General features: G+C 41.5%; 1 protein-coding gene across 4 annotated transcripts in view; it reads left to right on the top strand.

Annotated features, from left to right (window-relative positions):
• Positions 1-244: 244 nt before the first annotated feature.
• The window catches only part of LOC118377293 (ceramide transfer protein-like), a 41,485-nt gene continuing 21,545 nt past the window's right edge, over positions 245-20,184 (top strand). For 2 of the 4 annotated variants that reach the window (XM_035764161.2, XM_035764162.2), the window contains exons 1-3: positions 549-1,159; positions 1,897-2,031; positions 18,109-18,225. In XM_035764161.2, coding sequence (XP_035620054.1) covers positions 1,067-1,159; positions 1,897-2,031; positions 18,109-18,225 — 345 coding nt within the window. In that variant the 5' untranslated portion in view covers positions 549-1,066. Of the gene's footprint in view, positions 387-539; positions 1,160-1,896; positions 2,032-18,108; positions 18,226-20,184 lie in introns of those variants that run through there. The other 2 variants (XM_052478939.1, XM_052478940.1) reach the window with 2 other exon arrangements.

Below are 20,184 nucleotides of genomic sequence, written 5' to 3'. Positions count from 1 at the left end.
CATATTTGACTTCAGAAGAGTTATAGGGTGTTTTGGTTGGTGGTGTCCTGTTGGCCTGGGGAAAAGAGCCAGATGGGTTTAAATAATGAAATAGGGTTGTGGGTATTAATGAGTGTAAGGTTAAGGTTTGGTAATTGTTGATATAATTTCTCCATTTTGTTTTGTGGATCAAAGTATAATGGATGTATATCCCGGTCAAGTTGTTGGTGGTAATCATAATCATCATAATTTGTATGCCAACCGCTGTTAAACCTCACTGAAGAAGAAGATGCAGTAATGCCCAACATCCAGGAACGCCCCGAATTGCGGCCGCAATTGCAACCTTCTCTACAGCGCTGATAAACAAAACCTTGACAATACATGTCCATCTACATAAACTTTAACAGGTGAGCCAGTGTTGTTGATTTATTAATATGATCTCTCTATGTAACGTGATTAATTTATTCAAACAATGAAATATCACATCGTAGCAAGTGATTTTGATTTAGAGATCATATATTTTGCGCCGTTTCTGCATAGCGGCGATGATACCGAACAACCACAGGCGGAGGCAAACAGGTTTGGGTCGTCCCGTTCATGACAGCGCACTACAGATTCGCGGGGAGGCTAGCTATCGTACTGTTAGTTCTCGGAGTCTGAGGGCGTCTCTGAAAGGATTTACCATGTGTATTTGATCGTAGAGGATATGGCGCATTTAAACAGAAGGACTATTTTGACTGCTGCGTTTTGACTGGATTGCTAGCCAGCTAACTAGCTTTAGCTAAATGCATTGTATTTGCTTCTAGCTAACTTGAGATAGCAAACGTTGTCGTGTTGCTATCGAAACACATTGCCCGCAAGAAGTTGTGGATTTAACGCTACGTTAGTTAGCTAACCATGCAATTATTGCATGCCAGAGACAATCAGGAGTGGCTTGCTTAGTTCTACTGTCTCATGTTTTTCTACAACGTTTGCCCTCTAACCGATTTGGCAACACTCGCTAGGCCAAGTCTTATCAATTTGTGTATTTTAATTTGCTCGTGGTAAACGCTATCCTCTAGGTAACTACCAACAACTTGGTTGTTAAATGTCGGAGAAGAGTTCGAACTCGTCGGGCTCCGATGAAGATGTGGATCCCGAATCTGGGCAGCCTGTTGAACTCGGTGGCGTCCTAAGCAAGGTAAGACAAACAATGTATCTTTATTCAGGACTTGATCCTCTAAAAAACACTATGCTAAAACTACAATAACTAAATACCTGCTAGCTTTTATTCAAAGTTTGATGTGCCCATTGTACACTTCCCTATGGTGTACAATGGTTGGGTCAGATTGATCAAAACATTGTCAATCTAAATTACTATCAGCCAATAGGTACAACAAACAAATGGCCGCTGTTACTAATAACAAGCTGCCTGGGCCAAATTGCAATCAGGGATTGACATTAGTCTGAAAGGTACTTGCCCAGTATTTTTTTTGGTTGCTCGAGGATTCTGATCAGTTGACCAAAAATTTAAATGAGCTATTTATACACAGAAGTGCAATATATCGCCTGCCTTTCATCTACACATGGGGAGGAATCAGAAAGATTAGTTTTAGGCTACTGGAATTCTTTGCAGATTGGTTGTTATTTTATTTGATCACATGCCCAATGGGACAACATCAAAGCAGGCTCCACTGTGCAGTTCACTTGCCTCAAGCAATAGGGTGACCTTTAATGTCAGTCCCTGGCCATTTAATAGCATCCTTTTGTGGGATATGCAACACCCACTTACTTCTCTTTCAATTAACCAGGAAATGAATTTAACCAATCATTGTCATCTATAGTGTGTGAAACTAAATACATGACCCCTGTCCTACTGTAAGTACACCGCTAGTAGAGTTGTAGGCTTGACTATCTGCTCTTATGTTTTGTTGACAGTGGACCAACTACATTCACGGATGGCAGGACCGGTGGGTAGTGTTGAAGAACAACACTCTGAGCTACTATAAGTCAGAGGATGAGCGGGAGTACGGCTGCAGGGGCTCTCTGTGTCTCAGCAAAGCTATCATCACTGTAAGTAAGAGGAAATGTTCATTTCCTCTCAGAAAGCAGCATTATGGCACATTTTGGCAAAAATGTTTGTTCAGACACTGAAATGGTGGAAGTGAAATGACAAGGGCATACTGACACTACAAGAAGCACCAGTTGTAAACACATATACATTGTTCTTTATTGGGCATCTGAAATCCTGATTCTGTATTGTAATGTCTGGCCACATACTGTTATCCTTTGTGTGGCATGCTTCTGTTTCTAGCCAGTTGACACGTTATTCTCCTCAGGCAGGCCTCCTGTTGGTTAGATACACTGAAATCCAACTCCCTGGTTAAACATATTTTCTTTCTGAAATACCATGGTTCACTATAGAGGCCAAACAAATGGTGTTACTGCTATTTGTGCAATAGGATTAGATGACTGAAATCAGATTAAAACCATAATATGGGTTGTTGTAACTTCCCTTAGGTCCAATGCAGCTGTTTTTATCTCAATATTAAATATAATTTCTGGGTAACAACTAAGTAACAATTAAATACCTTACTGTGATTGGTTTCAATTAAATGGTCAAAAAGAAACAAAAATAGCTTCTTATCAAAGAGCAATTTCTCAAGCAAGAATTTTTCTAGGGCTCTCTGGGAGAGGTCTGAGTTAGGAGGGGAAATTACAAATGAGCTGTTATTGGCAGAGAGGTGTGGAACTCTTTCTCATTGGTCTATTAACTAATTTACCACCTGGTAATGTCACCAGACAGGCAAAAAATCCATCTCACCAAAACAGGCTGAAATTTCAGGCAGTTGTTTCTAACAGCTCTTACACTAAGGAAAGGGAAAGGAGAATAACTAGTCAGTTGTACAACTGAATGGATTCAACTGAAATGTGTCTATCGCATTTAACCAAACCCTTCTGAATCAGAGAGGTGCGGGTGGCTGCCTTAATCAACATTCACGTCATCGGCTCCCAGGGAACAGTGGGTTAACTGCCTTGCATGGGTAGAATGACAGATTTTTACCTTGTCAACTCAGGGATTAGTTCCAGCAACCTTTCGGTTACTGGCCCAACGCTCCTACCTGCCAGGCTATCTAAAGGACATTATCATAATTTACACAGTATTATTACAACCTCATAGTGTGGATGTATACAGTACCAGTCAAAAGTTTGGACACCTACTCATTCAGAGGTTTTTCTTTATTTTTACTATTTTATACATTATAGAATAATAATGAAGACATCAGCTATGAAATAACACATAGAATCAAAAAAGTAACCAAAAAAGTGTTAAACAAATCTAAATATATTTTATATTCTTCAAATTGCCACCCTTTGCCTTGATGACAGCTTTGCACACTCTTGGCGTTCTCTCAACCAGCTTCATGAGGTAGTCACCAGGAATGCATTTCAATTAACATGTGTGCCCTGTTAATTTGTGGAATTTCTTTCCTTAATGTGTTTGAGCCAATCAGTTGTGTTGTGACAAGGTAGGGATGGTATACAGAAGATAGCCCTATTTGGTCAAATACAAAGTCCATATTATGGCAAGAACAGCTCAAATAAGCAAAGCGAAACGACAGTCCATCATTACTTTAAGACATGAAGGTCAGTCAATGTGGAGCATTTCAAGAACTTTGAATGTTTCTTGAAATGCAGTCGCAAAATCCATCAAGCACTTTGGTGAAACTAGCTCCCATGAGTCCCATAGGAAAGGAAGACCCAGAGTTCCCTCTGCTGCAGAGGATAAGTTATAGTTGTCAGCCTCAGAAATTGCAGCCCAAATAAATGCTTCACAGAGTCCAAGTAACAGACACATCTCAACATCAACTGTTCAGAGGAGACTGCGTGAATCAGGCCTTCATGGTCAAATTGCTGCAAAGAAACCACTGATAAAGGACACTAATAAGAAGAGACTTTCGACTTGCTTGGGCCAAGAAACATGAGCAGTGGACATTAGACCGGTGCAAATCTATCCTTTGGTCTGATGAGTCCAAATTTTTGGTTCCAACTGCCGTGTCTTTGTGAGACGCAGAGAAGGCCAACTGAAGATCTCTGCATGTGAGGTTCCCACCGTGAAGAATGGAGGAAGTGGTGTTATGGTGTGGGGATGCTTTGCTGGTGATGCTGTCTGTCATTTATTTAGAATTGAAGGCACACTTAATCAGCATGACTACAACAGCATTCTGCAGCGCTACGCCATCCCATCTCGTTTGCGCTTAGTGTGACTGTCATTTGTTTTTCAACAGGACAATGACCAAGAAGGAGAGTGATGGTGCTACATCATGACCTGGCCTCTACAATCACCCAACCTCAACCTAATTGAGATGGTTTGGGATGAGTTGGACCGCAGAGTGAAGGAAAAGCAGCCAAGAAGTGCTCAGCATATGTGGGAACTCCCTCAAGACTGTTGGAAAAGCATTCCTCATGAAGCTGGTTGAGAGAATGCCAGGAGTGTGCAAAGCTGTCATCAAGGCAAAGGGTGGCTAGTTTGAAGAATCTCTAAAGTATATTTTGATTTAACACTTTTTGGTTACTACATGATTTCATAGTTTTGATGTCTTCACTATTATTCTACAATGTAGAAAATAGTACAAATAAAATAAAAACCCTTGTAGGTGTGTCAAAATGTTTAACTGGTACTGTTTAACTGGTACTGTATAACACAGGATTTGTTTTACTGTATTGGGCATTTAGGTGAAAGGTGTCTTTGTGCTTCTAAGAGAGCATTAGAAAAAAGGAACTATGTAAATGCAACTGACGACAAGGTTTTAACTACGAGCACCACACCTACACAGTCAGTGGCACTCAGGCTGTTTATAATGAAGGCAAAAATAAGACTCAAAGACGCAACCCCTTTCTGCCACCTTTCCAAATATCCCTGAGCTGTCTGTCGACAGACTCTTCTATCTGTGTTTTGTGAGGTCTTAGGAATGCAGAAACTAGCCATTGGCAGTGTTTTGGAAAGCTACTCTGAAAATAGTTTACCAAGATACCAGTCACTTAACATTGGAAGAAGGTAAGCTACACTAAAGCTACCCTTACGAGTAATATAAACACGGCAGAAAAAGAAACGTCCCTTTTTCAGGACCCTGTCTTTCAAAGATAATTAGTAAAAAACGAAATAACTTCACAGCTCGTCATTGTAAAGGATTTAAACGCTGTTTCCCATGCTTGTTCAATGAACGGGGCGGCAGGGTAGCCTAGTGGTTAGAGCGTTGGACTAGTAACTGGAAGGTTGCAAGTTCAAATCCCCGAGCTGACCAGGTACAAATCTGTCGTTCTGCCCCTGAACAGGCAGTTAACCCACTGTTCCTTGGCCGTCATTGAAAATAAGATTTGTTCTTAACTGACTTGCCTCGTTAAATAAAGGTGTAAAAAAAACAAAACAAACAATTAATGAGCAAAAAACATAATCAATTAATGAATATTCACCTGCGGAACGGTCGTTAAGACACTTAACAGCTTACAGACTGTAGGCAATTAAGGTCACAGTTATGAAAACTTAGGACACTAAAAGAGGCCTTTCTACGGACTCTGAAAAACACCAAAAGAAAGATGCCCAGGGTCCCTGCGCATCTGTGTGAAAGTGCCTTAGGCATGCAGCAAGGAGGCATGAGGACTGCAGATGTGGCAAGGGCAATAAATTGCAGTGTCCGTACTGTGAGATGCCTAAGACACCTCTACAGGGAGACAGGAAGGACAGATGACCCCCACTCCTCTTTTGTTCAGGGACACATTATTCCACTTCTGTTTGTCACATGTCTGTGGAACTTGTTCAGTTTGTCTCAGTTGTTGAATCTTGTTCTGTTCATACAAATATTTACATATGTTAAGTTTGATAAAAAATAAACGCAGTTGACAGTGAGAAGACGTTTCTTTTTTTGCTGAGTTTAGTTTACATGAAGTAACTTTGAAAACGTAGTTCACTACATCATGATTATTTATCCCGAAATAGCTAGATCTAAATCTTAAATATCATAGACCTGAAATTGCAAGAACAGATCATTCTGGAGTTAAGTGTTAACAGAAAGTTTGTGTTTAATAGGCTAAATTAAAACAATGTTTCAAGTGAGAATGAGGAAGGTCTCATGCCATTTCCTACTTTACTCATATTTTATTTTTGCCAAAAAAGTAATGTAGGTCCAGTAGTTAGATACATGGCAAATAGTAATTAACTACAAAAAACACTACCAAGATCTGAACTTAGTTCAACTAGCACCAAGCTACTGCAAGATGTAGTTAAATTATTAGTTGAACTACATGTAGTTCACTACTCTACAATACTGGCCATCGGTTAATGTCTTGCTCAATAGAGGCCAGCTTCACTGTTAGGATGTACACCATAGACTCGGTACAGTACACTCACTGTAGGTACAGTATTTGTGCAGAAAATGCAAGTCAGATAATTCTGCCTCAGGCTATGGCTCAACCTCATGCTGTCACAACACCGCAGGCTACTGTTTACGCATCGCTCTCAGAAGTGTCTGCTGCATTTGTTCAGTATCCTGTGCTTCTTCCAAGAGGGATGGAAATCATACACTGCTCTTTTCATGCAGTATGTGTGTGTTTGTCAGAGATATTAGGTTTTGTATTCTGTTACGTTTATTTTCACGTACAAGGTAAAATATCTTCACATTAGCGTTGCTAATGATGGTAATACTGGTACTAACTACTAGTGATGCACCGACATGACATTTTTGGCCGATACCGATATTTTCCTTGCCAAAAAAAAACAATACCGATACTGATAACCGATATTTAACATTTTAGCGTCCTTTTTAAGCATTCTAGCACATGTAAATAGGTAACACGCACGCATGGATGCAGCGGTCTAAGGTACTACATCTCAGTGCAAGAGGCGTCACTACAGTCCCTGGTTCGAATCCAGGCTGTATCACATCTGGCTGTGTTTGGGAGTCCCATAGGGAGGCGCACAATTGGCCCAGCAGCGTCCGGGCCGTCATTATAAATAAGAATTTGTTCTTAACTGACTTGCCTAGGTAAATAAAGGTTACACACACACACTACACTGACTGAAAAGTTACTTTGTTGGCATTTCCATATGTCCCCATTACCAGTAAAACATAATCAAAACCTTTTTCTTTCACTTACTTGCTGTGCTGTTTCGTTGTTCAGTCGTTTCATTCTCAACCAGGATTTCTATGGAACGCCGTTTGGGTTTTTGCGTGTCAAAAAAGATACTTGACGTGTCAACGACAATCTGTTTCGGTAGCTATATAGTTAGCTAGCTAACTTTATAGCTGGGTGTCATCTAAAATAACCCTAATTTATGGTCGGACCCATCTGTGAAGCTAGCCACAATAAGGATTTGCCACAATAGTGGACTTTGCGGTTAGCCTTCAAAATAAAAGTATTGCATAATTCTACTATTTGTTCATTTGCATCAGTCAATGACAGTTTTATTTTAAAGGCGAACCGTAAATTCCACTAGTGCCTAATCCTTATTGTGGCTAACTTCACAACCCGGTCCGGTCGAGCATCACTAGCCAGATGAAGCTAGCTGGCTGCTTATAACGTTAGCTTTGGGCAACAGGGTTAAGTAGGCGAACAACAAGTGGCAACCTAGCTAATACTTAATCACAAGGATTCCTAAATCATTGCTTAGAATAATGAACATGACTGCAGTTTCTGCTGGTCATTATTTTCAGGCTGGTTGTATTGGTGCTAGCTAGATACCAAGCTAAAGCTAGCTACCCCAGAAGTTGCGGTCGAACAAAGGCTTTATTACCAACGCCATATTGGCTTAAATGGATTTCGCCTTTTGAGTTGTCTCGCTGAAATGTTGTTACTCTTTCAAATGACTGCTGGACTTGTTGGATGCTCGATCCACACAGCAGACATTGTGTGGGGTAGGTTAGGATTTTACGTGGCGTCATTACGTCATGCACCTACTTCATATATGTATCCACGGTAGCTTTGACATCGGTTTTTAACATTGGCGTTAAACTAGACATCGGGCCTATACCAATGTTGGCATCTTTAGCTAATGTCGTCCGATTCCGATATGCTTACTAATATATTGTGCATCCCTACTAACTACTATAGATAACGTCAACAATACATTTTTATTTTTTAACAACCAAGGATACAAGCGAACCAACTGCAACATCCCAAGGATACAAGCGAAGCAACTGCAGCATTGGCAGCTACAGTGTTCTCAATCAGATCTCTCCACACACACAGATAGGGATAGATTGCAGCACACTGTGCTCCTGGAGAAGGAGCAAAAATAAAGCCAAGCTTTATGGTCTGTGTCTGATAGAGCCTTGTGCCAGTGGACTTAATGGTTCTTCTGATTTACACAGACAGCAGAGAGGTTCTTAAGGACATGCTTGATACGAGTAGGGTGTTGTTACCCTTAGAAACTGATCTAAGGTCAGATTTGTTTTTCTTTACAATGGATAGTGTTTCGGGGAGGGGTAATCTGGTTACAATGACAACTTCTACCCATTACTGATTGGTACAGGAGGAGGTTAAAGAGAAACCAGCAGCCCTCCCTCATCACTACATCAGAAGTTGAAACTAACTTATGAAATGGAACACATGGGGATTGTTTTAGCTTTATGACATTTTGCAGGCATTACATGTATGTTCCAGATACTGTGTGGGGGCTCTGCAGTTTTTTGTTACGGGAAATAAAACGAGGAGCTTTATTAATAGTTAAGGCCCTATAATATTTGCGATGCAGGGAATGTGGACGTAATCCAGACATTAAAACATAATTCAACAATATTTAATTATGTCTTGAACTTAGTAGGGAATCAATTAATTTGCCAAAGATTATGATGTCATGGACGAAATGCGTAGCCTAAGTGATTCGTATGTTCCTTCATCTTTCTGAAGAGGCAACTGCTCGTGAATCCCCACGTTTGTGCGCGTTTGTCTACCGCTTTGTGTAGTCGTTTGCGAGGATGCTAATGACAACTGCCTTCTGGTAGTTGGAAAGGGTTTCATAAAAATATTCTCAATTAAATGTTTACTTCAAAGTAGTCTATGCCTACCTGGCAGAATGAGATCATGATTATTTGCATCAATCCAGTAGTGATTTGTTTAGCAAACTCAGCAATCACGTGTGCTACAGAAACACTGCTAGCCATGTAAGTGTCTTGCTGGTGCGCACTTGAATGAAATGTTATCTACACCCAAAAATGAACATTTCTTAAGTTTTCCCCAGATCTCAAAAGTGGTCTCAAAATTGTTGTTAACCTCTGGTCCATTCTTCACAGGAGCTCCCAGTGATGTCATGAATCCTCTGTTTTTCCATATTTTTACAAAATAATGGGTAACACCAAAAGCATACCTTGAGTCTTTGTAGATATTAGCTGTTTTTCCTTCAGCTTGTTTACATGCTTCTGTCAAAGCCACCAATTACGCGACCTGTGCTGATGTTCCTGCAGGTAACATACCTGTCACTATCACATTGTCCACTGTAGTAACTGCCCAGCCCCCCCCCACAATGATTGAACTGTCTGTGTATAAGATAAACTCACGGTTTTCCAAAGAATGACTATAAACTTATCAGAGAGCTGATCCAAAACCAATTCACAACAGTCGTGTTCAAGTAATGTGGTATCTGGAGGATACATGAGAGTAGCTGGATTGCATGGTGTCTTTTCAACTATACCCATGTTCCATAGATCTTTAATCACTACTTTAGTAGTGTCCATAGCTTCCTTGCTAATGGGATATTGTTTTGTGCAAGGTGGTACAACACCTGTCAAGCACACATGTTCCTTATTGAAAGTTCCACACTCATTTTGTTTTTGTAGTCCAAATAGGATGGTTCTGAACTGTAGAGCCCTGCAGTTGTCTAATTTGCCATGTCACCTTCCCTTCAGAAATGTTCAATGTAGAGTCAAGTTGCATAAAACATCAAGACCTAAAATAGGTTGTTCAAATGAGCCTATCCACACTCCTGCATCAATCTTCATTGGACCAAGAGAAATTGATAACGGTTTGTTTCACATCTCTCTAGGATTTTTAATGAATTTATTTGCAAATGATGGTGGAAAATAAGTATTTGGTCACCTACAAAGAAGCAAGATTTCTGGCTTTCACAGACCTGTAACTTCTTCAAGAGGCTCCTCTGTCCTCCACTCGTTACCTGTAATGACACCTGTTTTGAACTTGTTATCAGTATAAAAGACACCTGTCCATAACCTCAAACAGTCACACTCCAAACTCCACTATGGCCAAGACCAAAGAGCTGTCAAAGGACACCAGAAACAAAATGGTAGACCTGCACCAGGCTGGGAAGACTGAATCTGCAATAGGTAAGCAGCTTGGTTTGAAGAAATCAACAGTGGGAGCAATTATTAGGAAATGGAAGACATACAAGACCACTGATAATCTCCCTCGATCTGGGGCTCCACGCAAGATCTCAACCCGTGGGGTCAAAATGATCACAAGAACAGTGAGCAAAAATCCCAGAACCACACGGGGGGACTTAGTGAATGACCTGCAGAGAGCAGGGACCAAAGTAACAAAGCCTACCATCCGTAACGCACTACGCCGCCAGGGACTCAAATCCTGCAGTGCCAGACGTGTCCCCCTGCTTAAGCCATGTCCAGGCCCGTCACATGTCCAGGCCCGTCTGAAGTTCGCTAGAGCGCATTTGGATGATCCAGAAGAAGATTGGGAGAATGTCAGATGAAACCAAAATATAACTTTTTGGTAAACTCAACTCGTCGTGTTTGGAGGACAAAGAATGCTGAGTTGCATCCAAAGAACACCATACCTACTGTGAAGCATGGGGGTGGAAACATCATGCTTTGGGACTGTTTTTCTGCAAAGGGACCAGGACGACTGATCCGTGTAAAGGAAAGAATGAATGGGGCCATGTATCGTGAGATTTTGAGGGAAAACCTCCCACCAGCAAGGGCATTGAATATGAAATGTGCCTGGGTCTTTCAGCATGACAATGATCCCAAACACACTGCCCGGGCAACAAAGGAGTGTCTTCGTAAGAAGTATCTCAAGGTCCCGGAGTGGCCTAGCCAGTCTCCAGATCTCAACCCCATAGAAAATCTTTGGAGGGAGTTGAAAGTCCGTGTTGCCCAGCAACAGCCCCAAAACATCACTGCTCTAGAGGATATCTGCATGGAGGAATGGGCCAAAATACCAGCAACAGTGTGTGAAAACCTTGTGAAGACTTACAGAAAACGTTTGACCTCTGTCATCGCCAACAAAGGGTATATAACAAAGTATTGAGAAACTTTTGTTATTGACCAAATACTTATTTTCCACCATAATTTACAAATAAATACATTAAAAATCCTACAATGTGATTTTTCTGGAGTTTTTTTCTCATTTTGTCTCATAGTTGAAAATTACAGGCCTCATCTTTTTAAGTGGGAGAACTTGCACAATTGGTGGCTGAGTAAGTACTTTTTTGCCCCACTGTATGTTTTGCATAAGATATGGGCAATACATTGACTTCAGCACCTGTATCTACTAAAGAAAATGTATTGCAAAGTTGTTAACCATCATGTTCACATATATTCCATTTGATTTCATATGTACACCAGCTGAGATTGGAAGTAATAGGGGGTCTGTTAGTTTACCTCCACATCATCCAGAAAACTCTGCTGCTGAGCCGGAGAGGGCTTCTTAAATGTCTGCATCAGCATTGGGGCTGTTGTCTTGAGTCCATTTTCACGTAGACTGATGCTGCTTATCCTATTATTTTTGCCAGTGACCAGAAATCCCACAATAATGACACACCAGGTTTCTCTTCTGCTGAACGGATATTGTTGTTGGTTTCACTCGGAACCTGCACAACTCTGATAATACAGTTTATTATGCTGATTGATGTCTCTGTCCAGTCGTGACCGTCTGTCTGATGTCGCCATAGTTTTGTCTCTCCCAGTCATTAGTTGTGGAAACAACAAATGTTTTTCGCAAATAATGTATGGATCAGCTGATGAGTGATTACACTCAATTCCTCCAAAAATGGGGCATCTTCATCTTCCATGTCGGGTAACCCACTGTGTCTAACCACCTCTTCTCTAAACCTTTCTTCAAATTCAACAAAAGGTTATTTTGGTTTTTGAACACATTTGGTTATCTCTCCCCAATTTGGTTGTTAAGGAAAACATGTATGGTTCTCCATCCATCGGCTACATGTTGCTCTTCACCACCCACAGCTCTTTAAACCTTTTATTCAAGTACACCATGTTCATAGTTATTCAAAACAAAGGCTAATAACTGTAACCCATCATAAGGATATAGACTGTAGAGTTTCTTAATGCTTCAAATGGTCCCAAGTTTTCATACCTACATCTTGTGGATATTTCAACTAGAGGTCGACCGATTAATCGGAATGTTTTCATAACAATCGGAAATCGCTATTTTTGGGTGCCGATTTTAATTATTATTTTAATTTGATTTAACTAGGCAAGTTAGTTAATAACACATTCTTATTTTCAATGACGGCCTAGGAACGGTGGGTTAACTGCCTTGTTCAGGGGCAGAACGACAGATTTTCACCTTGTCAGCTCGGGAATCTAATCTTGCAACCTTACAGTTAACTAGTCTGACGCAATAACGACCTGCCTCTCTCTCGTTGCACTCCACAAGGAGACTGCAGTAAGCCAAGGTAAGCCAAGGCGAATGCAGTAAGCCACGGTAAGTTGCTAGCTAGCATTAAACTTATCTTATAAAAAACAATCAATCATAATCACTAGTTAACTACACATGGTTGATGATATTACTAGATATTATCTAGCGTGTCCTGTGTTGCATATAATCTGACTGAGCATACAAGTCTCTAAGTATCTGACTGAGCGGTGGTAGGCAGAAGCAGGCGTGTAAACATTCATTCAAACAGCACTTTCATGTGTTTTGCCAGCAGCTCTTCGTTGTGCGTCAAGCATTGCGCTGTTTATGACTTCAAGCCTATCAACTCACGAGATGAGTCTGGTGTAACCGAAGTGAAATGGCTAGCTAGTTAGCGCGCAATAATAGTGTTTCAAACGTCACTCACTCTGAGCCTTCTAGTAGTTGTTCCTCTTGCTCTGCATGGGTAACGCTGCTTCGAGGGTGGCTGTTGTCGTTGTGTTGCTGGTTCGAGCCCAGGGAGGAGCGAGGAGAGGGACGGAAGCTATACTGTTACACTGGCAATACTGAAGTGCCTATAAGAACATCCAATAGTCAAAGGTTAATGAAATACAAATGGTATAGAGGGAAATAGTCGTATAATAACTACATCCTAAAACTTCTTACCTGGGAATATTGAAGACTCATGTTAAAAAGAACAACCAGCTTTCATATGTTCTCATGTTCTGAGCAAGAAACTGAAATGTTAGGTTTCTTACATAGCACATATTGCACTTTTACATTCTTCTCCAACACTTTGTTTTTGCATTATTTACTTGAGGCTAAATTGATTTTATTGATGTATTATAATAAGTTAAAATACGTGTTCATTCAGTATTGTTGTAATTGTCATTATTACAAATACATGTTTTTTTTAAATCGTCCGATTTAATCGGTATCGGCATTTTTGGTCCTCCAATAATCGGTATCTGCGTTGAAAAATCAATCTGTCAACCTCTAGTTTCAACATTTTTGACCATTCATCCAACTACCCTGCTCAAAAAAATAAAGGTAACACTTAAACAACACAATGTAACTCCAAGTCAAACTGAAATCAAACTGTCCACTTAGGAAGCAACACTGACAGTAAATTTCACATGCTGTTGTGCAAATGGAATAGACAGGTGGAAATTATAGGCATTTAGCAAGACACCCCCAATAAAGGAGTGGTTCTGCAGGTGGGGACAACAGACCACTTCTCAGTTCCTATGCTTCCTGGCTGATGTTTTGGTCACTTTTGAATGCTGCCGGTGCTTTCACTCTAGTGGTAGCATGAGACTGAGTCTACAACCCACACAAGTGGCTCAGGTAGTGCAGCTCATCCAGGATGGCACATCAATGCGAGCTCTGGCAAGAAGGTTTGCTGTGTCTGTCAGCGTAGTGTCCAGAGCATGGAGGCGCTACCAGGAGACAGGCCAGTACTTCAGGAGACGTGGAGGAGGCCGTAGGAGGGCAACAACCCAGCAGCAGGACCGCTACCTCCGCCTTTGTGCAAGGAGGAGCAGGAGGAGCACTGCCAGAGCCCTGCAAAATGATCTCCAACAGGCCACAAATGTGTATGTGTCTGCTCAAACGGTCAGAAACAGACTCCATGAGGGTGGTATTAGGGCCCGACGTCCACAGGTGGGGGTTGTGCTTACAGCCCAACACCGTGCAGGACGTTTGGCATTTGCCAGAGAACACCAAGATTGGCAAATTCACCACTGGCGCCCTGTGCTCTTCACAGATGATAGCAGGTTCACACTGAGCACATTTGACAGACGTGACGGTCTGGAGACGCCGTAGAGAACGTTCTGCTGCCTGCAACATCCTCCAGCATGACCGGTTTGGCGGTGGGTCAGTCATGGTGTGGGGTGGCATTTCTTTGAGGGGCTGCACAGCCCTCCATGTGCTCGCCAGAGGTAGCCTGACTGCCATTAGATACCGAGATGAGATCCTCAGACCCCTTGTGAGACCATATGCTGGTGTGGTTGGCCCTGGGTTCCTCCAAATGCAAGACCATGCTAGACCTCATGTGGCCGGAGTGTGTCAGCAGTTCCTGCAAGAGGAAGGCATTGATGCTATGGACTGGCCCGCCCGTTCCCCAGACCTGAATCCAATTGAGCACATCTGGGACATCATGTCTCGCTCCATCCACCAACGCCACGTTGCACCACAGACTGTCCAGGAGTTGGCGGGTGCTTTTGTCCAGGTCTGGGAGGAGATCCTTCAGGAGACCATCCGCCACCTCATCAGGAGCATGCCCAGGTGTTGTAGTGAGGTCATACAGGCACGTGGAGGCCACATACACTAATGAGCCTCATTTTGACTTGTTTTAAGGACATTACATCAAAGTTGGATCAGGCTGTAGTGTGGTTTTCCACTTTAATTTTGAGTGTGACTCCAAATCCAGACCTCTATGGGTTGATATATTTGATTTCCATTGATCATTTTTGTGTGATTTTGTTGTCAGCACATTCAACTATGTAAAGAAAAAAGTATTTAATAAGAATATTTCATATTTTTTTTGAGCAGTGTATTTTGGAGATGCTGATTTGTGTGATTACTGTCACCAGAGGTTTGTCTTTACTACATTTTACAGCCTGTGTTCTGGTTGGCCTAAGAAATCTTTCATCGCTGCTGTCAGAATCTGTTGACTCAAAGCCAGGCAATGCAGACCAGATGCTTGAATGCCGATCATCCTTTGCGCAGCTCAGCCTGAGGGTAGATTGAAGGAACAAAGGGTCCTCCACACGTTGGAGCCAAGTCTGTTTTTACGACCCTTCCCTGTAATTGTTGAATTTCTTCAAGGTTTTGATCTGTCCACCAAGAGCTTTCAAACTTTCTTTATCTCTCTGCAATGTTCTATCGTGATTCTCCAGAAATAATTTCTCATCCTGTTTTCTTTCTTCGGCTAATACAGTTAAAGATCATCGTGACTTTGTCAAGGAGTTAGACATTCTCTGTATTTTTCCCCAAGCTTTTTGTATATCAGACAGATTCCATCTTTGTCAACAATGACAGAATATTTCTTTATCTCATGCCTACACTTCTCTACTTTGAAATGGTTCTTCATATCACCAGACAGTGAATTTAAAATATTTTTCATACTCTCATCCGGAGGAGCTGTTCCACCCTTTTCCAGAGTGGTTTTCTCACTTAACAATGGCGCTACATTTAACTTCAAAGTTGTATAATATATATCTCTCTCTCTGTTTATATATTTATTTAACCCCAAAATATCCCCCTTTGAGGACTCAAACCATTTCTAGAACACATTGTCTCTCTAGGGCCTGGCTACCCATAAAACTTATGTTCACTTAAAAAAAGCTTGTTGACAGGGATGCAAACTAGTCACCTTTCGGACAAATTTGCCGTTTTGAATCCAAAATATGTGACCTATGTGAATTGTGTAGCGCCAATGATGGAAGGTGAGTGATGCGCGTTAGGAGCAATACTGGCTGTATCCAGGGCTCAGCCAATCGTTCACATAAAAGAATGCAGCACGTGACTGAAGAGAGAAGACACAACCAACTTGCTAGTTACAGAATCTGCGCGCGAGCTGGAAAGTTGCAAAGGCAGTTGCCAGTTAACTGGTATCAGTCTCCTTGCCGTTCCTCAAATTATAACGTTTTAGTTGCACACTGAACCCTGGCAATCTGTGAAATGTTAACGAAATAACTATCTGTGAACTGAAGTTTTCCCTCTACAGTATGTGGTTAATTTTCAGAATGAGAGAATTAGGTAAAAACAAGTGGATTCATGGATCAAGTGTAGCTGGGGCTGGGCCTGGCTTATGCTGGAGGCCAATAGAGGTGAAAGAAATGCCACACACTTTCCCTCTTTCAATACAGTGGATCAAATGGTTATGCAAGGTGTACTCTCTGCCTGAAAGAGATCATTTATGCCAAAAAAGGGTTTCATGCTCTGCTGGCACATTGTAGAACAGATGTCCACAGGTAGAAAGTGAACAATGTAATAACGTGCGGTGTAGCCCAAAGATATTGCTTTCGTTGTGTTGAATTTGACAGTAACTTGTGTGTGAGTGAGGGGGATTATTAAATTTTTTTACTTAGTGAATTTTAATTTTGTACACAACCTTGTGCACTTGATCAATGTCTACTATGGTGGCAACTATCATAGAGCAAAAATAGAATGCCTGTTTGTTTCGTTCATATTTTACTTTAAGATGTTTTTTTTTCCCCCATTGCAATATTTAGATGAGTATGGTCACAAGTGTTCTATTATAAAGGCTGTGATGGCTAACTGCAACATTACTGTATGTTTTTACATGTTTCAGTGAAAAGAGAAAAAAAGTAATCTTTTTGGGCCCTCACCGGTTTGTATCCCTGTGTTGAAGACTTACGTTAACCACACGTGTAAAAATTGCTACTCAACTAGCAACTCGCTTCTATGCAACAAGAAGGTTTCACAAAAGAAGGGACTCTAACCCCTAACCGAGCAAGACAAAACTCTGTAATAGAACAAAGGACTTGAACCCTTATACATCACAGATACGTTTCACTCATTGCATGCACTAATTTTAACCTGATTTGGTTCTTTTAAAATTATATTGGTCTAGACTCAGTCAGCACTGATGGCCATCAATCAGGAGATTAAGAGTAGACTCTCCTCTGGATCAATACACAGTTAAGTTTTCTTGTTGTTCAGACCAATTCGTCACGGCACCAAACGTTAGCAGTTGTTATTCTTTAATAGCACAGACCCCAAAGCAAATCAAGGGGAGGAAATATGTTTATTCAAAAAGGATAAATCATAGATATTATGCTGAGAGGTAGATGATCATTCTCCCCTGTCCTCAGTGATGCTCTTCTGTGGTTCTCTCCCAGTTCTCCACAGAACAAAGGGACAGCATGTCGTTTTATAACCCAGCCCGAGCCAATTAGAATTCCTTGCAATAAAACTGGGCCAAATAACAAGTATCCTATTTCAGGCTCACTGTATCAACAAATTCCTCCCATACCCATTGCTCATTAATCCCCTATTACAGAAAAACTACTATTTCCATTGATTGTTAGTACTCTATTGACCTCTCGTCCTCTGCGTTGTGTATTTATCTTCAGAATATTCTTACAGTATTCACTAAGTTGGTTTATATTAAGATAATGCTTTAGAGGGCCAGAGATACACCTGTGATAATAATCTGAATTTCCCTAAAAGGCCACTAGATGTCATATGATAAATTTCTGGTAGTTTTCTGGTAAACTTCAAAAGTTTCAAGTAGTATACCCTTTGCACCTCTAGTCCGAACCACATTCCTCCTACAACCAATATGTTGATTGGAATAAGCCCCTCATAATAATATAGCCTAGTGTTGGGTGTTTGAGCCTTGTTGAGTTGATTCTGAAAGAGGGATCTATTGACCACTCATATTTGTTTTTAAAGCGGTAGACGCACTGCTTTTCCCAAAGTACTTTCTGCTGTAGGGTTTGACGTCTCCTGTATAGGCCTAGTCACTCGTGTCTCCACTCACTCTGTCTCTCCCTGCAGCCCCACGAGTTTGACGAGTGTCGTATTGACATCAGTGTGAACGACAGTGTGTGGTACCTACGGGCAGAGGACCCAGAGCACCGGCTCCAATGGATTGACTCCATCGAACTACACAAGGTAAGAATGAAGGATCTCTTTCTCTCTTGTACTCAGAAGTACCAGAGATCTTCCCCTTGGCATGTGCAATTTACATTTATTCTCCAATACTTTAAGATTTACACATAAGTGCACCAGCCTAGTGGGTAGAGGTAGCCAAGACTAGAGGTTAGAGAGGCAGCCAGTAGCCAGAAAGTTTCTAGTTCAAGTCCCGGGCCAAGAAATACAAATAAGTGAGAGATGGTGGCAACCGGAAGCATCGTGATTTGAGATCCCACATTTACAGTATGCTACCATTCCCAGGAATTGACATGTTGCAACATGACTGCTCCTGAGTGGAACTGGTCGACTGGTTTGTGACAGTTGAATGTGGGACGAATAGGAAAAACTTGGTGTGTGTGTTAGGGCCAGGATGATGCCACAGATAGAACAATGAGGAGTTATTTCACCAGATGTATAAATGTGAAGCATCCGCTTGGCGTTTCCTTCCCCTCACTACCAAATATGGTAGTGAGAGGAAACAAAGTGGTCGGCGGGTTGTTGAATGGTGTGTGTTCCTCAGAGGCAGTACATTCATTGTCGTCAGTTCTATAAAACAGTGCCAATTTTCACTGTCACTAAATATCATCATATTTATTTTACAGTTATAAGGCAGGTGAAATGTAATGACTGAGTCCCTAAACTGATCATTACTATATGTAGATATTTAAACTTAGCATGCTTCATGCCCTATTCACCCACTTTTTTTGAATAGGAACTCCATCATATTTGTACTAGATTTGAGCTGTTTAGCAGACACTCTTATCCTGAGCAACTTCCATTCATCTAAAGATAGCTAGCTGAAACAACCACATCACAGTTGTAAGTCATTTTCCCCTCAGAGGTTATCAGCAAAGTCAGTGCTAGTGGGAAAAGACGAGTGCACGTTTTCTGGGGGGAGATAAGACTGAGTTGTCTCATTTTAAGATACTCTTAGACGAGGTAGGGTACTAATAAGTACTTGAGCTGGTCGTCAAAAGTGAGTATGTCTTAGCAATAAATAACTATTTTTACCAGAAAGGTGAGTTATGCACGGAGTATACCAAACATTAGGAACATCTGAGTTGCACCAGCCTTTTTGCCCTCAGAACAGCCTCAATTTGTCTGGCATTGACTCGACAAGGTGTGAAGCGTTCCACAGGGATGCTGGCCCATGTTGACACAGATGCTTCCCACAGTTGTGTCACGTTGGCTGGATGTCCTTTAGTTGGTGGACCATTCTTGATAAACACGGGAAACTGTTGAGCGCGGAAAACCCAGCAGCGTTGCAGTTCTTGACACAAACCGGTCCGCCTGGCACCTACTACCATACCCTGTTCAAAGGCACTTAAATATTTTGTCTTGGTCATTCACCCTCTGAATGGCACACATCTACACTGATTTGAAGTGGATTTAAGTGACCTCAAAAAAGCATCATAGCTTTCACTTTGTATACTCAGTGTATTTATGGCACTATGCAGCATTACTAGTTACTGTTTATGACAACCTGACTTCTTTGCCTATATCCATTTGCTGTAGGCCATTTCAAATAAGAAAGCAAAGGGGAGAATGTAGACTAGACACAGCGGACAATTCCACCAAAGCAGCTCAATGTCCTGTCAGGAAATATACATTCTCTCTGTCTACGTCGGTGTATAGCATTCACGTGGAGCTTGTTGTTTTTGTCTGCCAATCAGAGCTGACAGAGCGACACTACAGTCCACAAGAAGCAACATGTGTAGCAAGTGAAGTGAGAGCTAATGCAAGGTCAGATTAGACTGGCTGAAGCACGAGAGGCACGCCTCTGGTCCCTTTCCCTTGCATCCTGTGGACACACACACACACACACCACACACCACACACCACACACCACACACACACACACACACCTGTTACATACTGAAGCTGTCTCCACCAGACAGGAATATTAGAAAATATTTTCCGTCCAGGCTTTCAGCAACA

This window comes from Oncorhynchus keta, chromosome 25 (assembly GCF_023373465.1).
Source record: "Oncorhynchus keta strain PuntledgeMale-10-30-2019 chromosome 25, Oket_V2, whole genome shotgun sequence".
Classification (NCBI taxonomy): domain Eukaryota; kingdom Metazoa; phylum Chordata; class Actinopteri; order Salmoniformes; family Salmonidae; genus Oncorhynchus; species Oncorhynchus keta.
The sequence above is the reverse complement of the archived record's forward strand: the minus strand, read 5'-3'. Positions and strand labels throughout refer to the sequence as shown.